Source organism: Porites lutea, chromosome 9 (genome assembly GCF_958299795.1).
Source record: "Porites lutea chromosome 9, jaPorLute2.1, whole genome shotgun sequence".
Lineage (NCBI taxonomy): Eukaryota > Metazoa > Cnidaria > Anthozoa > Scleractinia > Poritidae > Porites > Porites lutea.
The window spans coordinates 17,905,868-17,913,367 of NC_133209.1; the positions used below are offsets into that span (position 1 = coordinate 17,905,868).

The 7,500-nt window shown below is 36.9% G+C and overlaps 1 protein-coding gene across 1 annotated transcript in view; it reads left to right on the top strand.

Annotated features, from left to right (window-relative positions):
• The window catches only part of LOC140947844 (ras association domain-containing protein 1-like), a 15,804-nt gene that overhangs the window by 6,467 nt on the left and 1,837 nt on the right, over positions 1-7,500 (top strand). The window contains exons 4-8 of the mRNA XM_073397045.1: positions 717-848; positions 1,017-1,097; positions 3,195-3,285; positions 3,906-4,021; positions 6,962-7,039. Coding sequence (XP_073253146.1) covers positions 717-848; positions 1,017-1,097; positions 3,195-3,285; positions 3,906-4,021; positions 6,962-7,039 — 498 coding nt within the window. The remainder of the gene's footprint in view (positions 1-716; positions 849-1,016; positions 1,098-3,194; positions 3,286-3,905; positions 4,022-6,961; positions 7,040-7,500) is intronic.

The window sequence follows — 7,500 nt, forward strand, 5'->3', positions numbered from 1 at the left end:
TTCACTTTTCAGGTCTGGATTGAAATTATTATAATAATAATAATTGGTCCTAGGATTTAATGGACTCAGAATTTTTTCCTTTGTTCCATACTCATGACATGTTGATCACATTATTTCTCATTTCTTCACCGAGCTTTGAATTTACCATGATCATCCTTTATTTATCATACACATGATGATTTTTCCAATGCTGATCCTAGCAGTACACAGGACACATTTTATACATTGATCAAGCACACCTTGTATGTAACCCAACTTGCCACAAATCCTTCAAAGCTCAGTGGGTAGAGCATGTGACCAGTGTGCAGAAGGTCATAGGTTCAATTCCTGTCGGGGACTCAGACATTTTCTTTCTCCCATGCTTGTGAAATATTGTTCACATCATTTCTCATGGAAAATTATAGTTATGTTTGGTATAGATTAGTTACTGAAGATGTCAAAGCATGGACGATGTAAGAATTAGATAGAGACAAGAAATAAGCAGTGTGAGCACTGTACATTTTGACAAACAACAGAGGAGGAGAGTTTTGAAAATTTTTGAAAGTGACAGTTCAACCTAATGTCACGGAAAACTAGAAAAGGCCATGGAAAGTCATTGAATCTGTAGGGCTCAAAAGAGTATGAACCCTGTTTACATCATGGATATTACAACCCCTATTGACATAATATTGGCAGCTTAATGTATTCACTGTTACAATGAATTTACATTTTACTAGAGGGGTATAGATGCATACCAAGGCTTTATACGTGTGCACATGAACCTAATACGCCCAATCAACATCATCGCAGGGGCGAGACCACTGTCAATATTCGAGACAGTCGGAGGACAGAATGAAGATGACCAAAAGGTCAGTGCATAGTCATATGTTTACTACGTGTAGTTTATTTGACTTCGCTTTGTTCCTTGCAATTAACAGGGCAATTTACACAGTCTTAACCTGCAAAAGTACTGGTGTACCCATTTATTATTGATAGAAATATGTTGATTGTTATTATTTAGTATTTTTGTCTTTTAGAAAACTCAGCGGACCTCATTTTTCCTTCCGCTTGGAACAGTGAAAGCACTACATGTGACAAGTGAAACTACAGTTCATGAGGTAATTCCATTGAAACATTGCTTCAGAGTTGAGTTTATACACTATAAAGTTGCCCAGATAAGGGCCGGTCTGCCAACAATTCTTGGGGTTTTTAAATAACTGAGAAGAAAGTGCTGCCTTTGTAAAGACATCTGAAAACGGTTAACTTTAATTTGTTTCAAAAGAATTAATTAAAATTATGATAATATTGTGGACCATTCAAAATGTGCATAATTTAAATGATGCAAAAAAGTGCTGTAGGTGCAGGGCTGTCACTAAGAGCTGGGGCCTGATTTTCCCCGGCCACCTTTCATGAACATGGTCCTTGGCTACTTTAATATGAAATAAAAGGAAAATACAGTGTAAAACCCAAAAAAATTACTAGCAGTTCAATTCTCCACCACAAATAATACCCAGCAACTTGAACTCTTGGCAACAGCCTTGTAGGTGTTAAAATGAAAGAAACAAAACCTCAGGGTGAGCTCTACCAATCTGGGCTACTATAAACTGCCACTTAAATATATTGGGTTTTAGGGGGGCTTATAAATGGAGAGGCGCACATCTGAGGGGGCTTAACACTGAAATAGAAAAATTGTTTCAAAACAAGCTAGCAGTGCTGATCGATCAAAATACGTTTTGCAGATACTGTTGAGCGTTTTTTTCTTAACGAAGCATCAAAACGTCATATGGGTAATAAATCATTCATTCCAATATGCTGCAATTAGAACTAGCTTGAGGGGGCTTAATTATTATTGGATTTAACAGGAGTAAATACTAAAAGTAGACAGCGTTTTTCGAATGCTCTGATTGGCTGCTCAAACTTGGGATATCCAGTAGTGCTATATTCACCTCCGAGCGAAAGTCAAACTCACATAGGTTACAAGCAAAATGGCTTCCCAGTTTTCTGCCATAACAAACGGAGAAAGGTCACAAACTAATCAAAGAAACGGTTCCCCAAAAACATGAACAAGGCTATGAAATTCGGTTTGGAAGTTTTTAATGCAGGTAAAGCTTTGTTCGTTTCAACAAAATTTATCTATGAAACCGTGAAAAAGGTTAAGTCTTACATTACTTTATTTAGCTGACATGTTCAATAAATATTAGCTTAAAACTGGGTTTTTTACAGAATGGTTTCAACAGCAGAAGGAATTCACAACTCTTTTTGAAGAATTGTCTCCACAAGAGCTAAACAAATGCCTTTAAAAGTTTTATTTGTCGGCAAGAAAAAGGGGATTGCCGTTAGGTCATTTGCGTGCCGAAATTGTAATAGTTGGCTACATAAATGAGTAAAAAATCATCATTGAGCTTTTTTCAGATAATATGAAAACCGAATTCAATAACTGTAAGAGTTTTGTTATTCATTCAAAATATTTCCTAGTTTAAAAACAATCTAAAACATGCTTACCTCTATTGATGTTACATGTAAGTTCATCTTCGATAGTGCATTTTTATCGGCAAGTTTAGGAGATAAAGGGTTGTGCAGTTCTGCAAATGTTCTCCAAATTAAGCAGATGTAATCCGTTGAGTTGTCTTCTTGCTGTTCTTGCTGTGTATTTAGCCAATAGTTTGCCTATTTCTTCCTTGTGAAACAAGTGAAATGTTCCACCATTTTTGTAACACCACCGAAACAACTCAACCTTGCCCCCAGGTCTTCTCGGTTAACAGTTCAATAATCTTGCAATTTTGCTGCATGATTGACGTCATCAGTCACATTTTTATTACAAAATTCTTCCAAATTTGGTCAGCAGTAGTTGGTAATGATGAATTATGCATGCCATTTTCAGGGGCAGATCTAGGGGGAGGGTGCAGGGGGTGCCCACCCCCCCCCCCTTCCCCGAGATGACCTGCGGGTTTCTAATACATCTGGTATTCTGCAAAAAAAAAACTATGTGGTTTATTGGTGTTGAAGTAGAGCAAGAGACGAGTGCACCCCCTCCTAAAAAAAATCCTGGATACGCCCCTGGTTTTAGCCAATCAGATACCGAGAAATATTTTGAATGAATAATAGTATAATAATATTGTGATGTATTTTTTGGGGAAGCCTATAACTGGGAGGAGAGTTGTGAGTTGTGGCTTTGATTTACATAGTATCCTTAAGCTTTTGTTTTCTCGTTGAAGGTGATTGTGGCTCTCTTGAAGAAATTTAAGGTGGCTGACAATCCAAGAAAATTTGCATTGTTTGAGTGTTACCAAGAAGAAGATAATCATAGTAAGATATTTTCCCCGTGTTGATAATTTTTGATAAGCATGCAAGCAAGAAATACTAATTTATTTTATGTGTAATCTCCTGCATACATTAGAATGTAAAAAATTATGTTGTGTACTCAAAGAAAATGCACACTGCTATTAATTCAGTATGAAATTGTGTACTTCTTTTGTCAGAAGTGTTTAACTTATTTAAAGACATAAATTTATGAGTTTCATTAATTAGTAATATACATGAATGTAACTTCATTTTCAATATTTTTGTTGTTTCCATTGGTTAGTTCTTTTAAGCTTGCTGATCAGTGCTAAAGGCTCTGTTGCATAATTTATAGCAAGTTTTAAATGTACAGTAGTACAGTAATACCTGTATGTAGTAAGTGTTGCTAAAGACAATGTCAATATTATTGCTTTTTCCATGATAACAATATTAATATTAACCCTTTCCTGTCCTTCCTGGACCATGCTATGGCAAGATATATGGTCACCCTAAAAACTCCAAATTATTGTGGGATTTTATAGAAGAAAGTTGATCTTTTGGAGATTTTTTTCCTTTAGTCACTTTTAGAAGTCCCCACGCGCCTAAACCTAACCCCAAATATCACATTGTAATTTTGTGCTTTGCAGTGATCCTTCGCCGGATGTCTGACTTAGAAAAGCCACTGGTGCTTAGATTACTCTGGGGTGGAGCTGATCTCAGGCATACCTTTTCACTTCAGGAAAATGAAACTGGAGATATCATTGTAAGTGATAAATCTTTTAACTGAATCTTTTGGAATCCTCAGTAATAATATTATTACTCTTGCCTAGTCTTTTTCTTATCAGTTATGCTTACACCTGCCGCTATTTTCTTCCTCTTTACCCCACTGGGACTGTTGATATTGAGTTGTTAAGACAAAATCATTAGAATAAGACAGTGTTTCATTTGAATTACCCCCTCTTTCACTTTGTTCAGTTGCCTAGCATTGCAAGCTTCATCTATGCACCAAATATTCAATAATATTCTAATAACTGAAACAAATCAAATTAATAAATAGTTTCATTACATTTAAATATAATAGTACATAATTTTAGTGACCTACAAATTTCAAATCCCAAGAAGGCTACAGTAACCATATTCCGCATCAAACTGAAATTTAGAATGTGTTATTTGTCCAAAAAGAGGGGAAAACTGGCTTTAATTACTTTGAGAAACCTCTCACGAATGTGAGGGAGAATGAAAATTGGCCTTTGGTACTTTGATGATACCAAGGGGTTTGGAGAAGTATTCAAAAACCGGGGAAGATTCGTAGTAGACAATACTAGTACCTCAAGCTAAGAAACTGAGAAACTGGTGTACAGTATTACCAGACATACATATTTTTAAAATTCTTGCAGTTTATTATGACTATTATTATTATTCTCATATTCGGATATGAATTTTGGTTCAGGGAATTTTTCCCCGTTTTATCTAAACTTAAATCTAAATATGGTTTTGTTAGCAACATCAACGAGGGACATCACACCAACTCTCAAACACTAAAAATATACAAGATAATAATAAAAGCTAATAAATTATAATCTGCTAGTAAAAGATAACGTAAAAGAGTTTACTTTTAGAAACAGAGAGAGCTTGACTGGTAACTGTTTCTTTCCGGAATTTGTTCCATTCAGTTATTGTCCTGGGAAAGAAAGAAAGTCTAAAAACATTCTTGTGTCCTTTCGGTATGATTAATTTACAATCATGGCTTCCTTGTGTTCTCCTTTCTCTATTTGGAATCAAATAGTCCTCCCATTTTTTATCTAGGGAACCATAGCACATCTTACACATAACGGACAGCCTTGCGTATCTGCTATTTGTTTCTAGTGTGTCCCACTTCAAATCTTGCAGCATCCACATCACACTCGCTTTCCGATCATAATTTCCGGTGACAAAGCAAGGCCCCTTTTTGCTGAAAGAAATGAAAGACTGACGTGCGTGGCAGCACAGGCATCGTTTGATCTTTTTCTTTTTGTTGCCTGAAGTGCTGTTTTAGCATCCTCTAAAATTGCAGATGCCATTCTTTCGTCCTCTTGGTTTTCTGGGGAGTTCAGATATCCCAGTCGCTGGAGAGAATGCTGTGTTTTGGGACTTTCCACAAGAGAAGCAATGACAGCAACTTTTTTCCTTTGACTACTTGGAAGATATGCTCTCGTAGTATCGACAGCTCGTTTTCGAGAGGTTCTGTTAGGAAATGCTCCTCGGACAGCAATAGGTGGAACAGGAACATTTGTAGATGTTTCTTCTTTTTCTGCCTTCTTTCTCGCTCTCTGTTTTGCTTTATAAAGCCGCTAGTTCGGTTTGGGTGCTTTACTTTCACGTTCTTGTTCTACAACAATGCGAGGCCGCTTCTTTCTTTGTTCCTCTTTTCTATCTTTAAGTATTTTATCTTTGTTCTTCACGTAAAACCTTGCATTATATTCTCGTTTCTTTTGTTTCTTTCTCTCGCGTGATTCACGCAATCGCTCAGCTCCAGTTTTTCCCATGTCAGTATCGATGTTTACAAGCTATCTTGAGCAGGCCCTTTATATACATGCCGACAGTGCACCGGTGCACTGCCATGTAGCAAAGCCTTAATTTACCTAATTCTTATTTTTATTCGTACCTTTTTCTCACGCTATTCGTGCAATGACTTAGTTTCAGGGTTGCTCTGATTTAAAGAACAATTTTAAATAATGATTGTTTGAAAGCAAACTCTTAACATGCGTTTACTATACTTAGTGATGCGGAGAAAACGTTTACGTACGAATAAACACCAGTGCACTGGTGCACTGGTGCACTGGTGTTGTAGTGCACTTGACAAGATGGCGTCCTTGGACTTGTAATTAAGAAACTGAAACACGCTGCGTTTACCAACTAAAAGGAGGCTGCTGACGACTATTGAAGAAGGAAGGCAGAATTCACATAGTGTTCATCTTAGAGCAATCTCTCAGTTCTATTTAATGCCAAGCAACGCGCTGCAGAAAAAGATTTTTTGATAAACATGACATAGGCGCTTTCTGTTTTGGACGCCCGATAAGAAATCAAAAACGCGCGAATAATGACCTTGAACTGTACAGTACTCGCTGAAAGAAGGGAGGAGGCAGAAGTCCTTTTATTGTTCTTTTCAAATGTTGGGGAAAAAATGGCTAGATTAGTAATTTAGGTGATCGGTGCACTGATAGTTAACACTAGATAACTATAATTGTTACGCACAAAAGATGGATAATGGATGTTTTCAGTCCGTTTATTTCTTAATTTTTGCTTTGCGGTTTACTACTGACACTCCTTTAATGTGAAAGGCATCACAATGAGACCACTTAAATAGTTTAATGCGACCTGTACTTTTCTAGTAGCAGTAAAACTGAATGGTTGTGTCTGAAATCAGTATAGTCTACACTGTACACCATACACATAGCCTGTACCCTTTCTAGAGCGGCTTGCAGATCCCAGGCACTACAGGCGTACTGGAGCTTTGGTCTCACAAGTATGATCTGTGTGGTTTCTTTCTGTAAAGTTTTTTTTTGGCGGGGGAGGGGTGGATAATACGTGTTTGTCACCCCTTCTCCTCCTGGGTATGAATGACCACTTCTCTAAGAAAAACCTGTACTTCATATGACAGCTTTTACGATCTATTTAGTTAACAATCAGTCCAGTGTGTAAATGGCAATGTTTCACTTTTTAGTGGGACGGTTTCTCAATACCTGAGCTCCAGAATTTCATGAAAATACTGGATAAAGAAGAAGAGGAACACATTACACAGGTGTGTCAAGCATTCAGCGTAAAGCAAGACAAGTGGTCAATTGAACAACCAACAACAAATAATCTTTTTAACTCGAAGACTTTGCATGCCAGAGTTGGCAACGGTTTTACTTAATTCTGAATTAGCAAAAACCAAATTCAAGTACTGTTATAAAAAAGTTAGTACTTGTTACATTGAAGAGGTTTAGTTTGATTCGTGCAAGTCTAGTATGTTTTATAAAATAACTAAGATAGTGAGCGCATTCGCAAGCCACAGGCGAGTGATTTACAAGCTTTTCTCATGTCCTCTCAACATTGTAAGTGGGTTATCACGCCGGTAGACCCATAGAAAGTGTGGTATATTGCTTAAATATATCTTTTATTGTTTTGTCTATGATTACTATCATGGAACTTTCAAATTCTGCAGACATGTGCTCTATTTCCACAGTGTCCGTTTTACAACATAATTCTCAGACTGTTGAA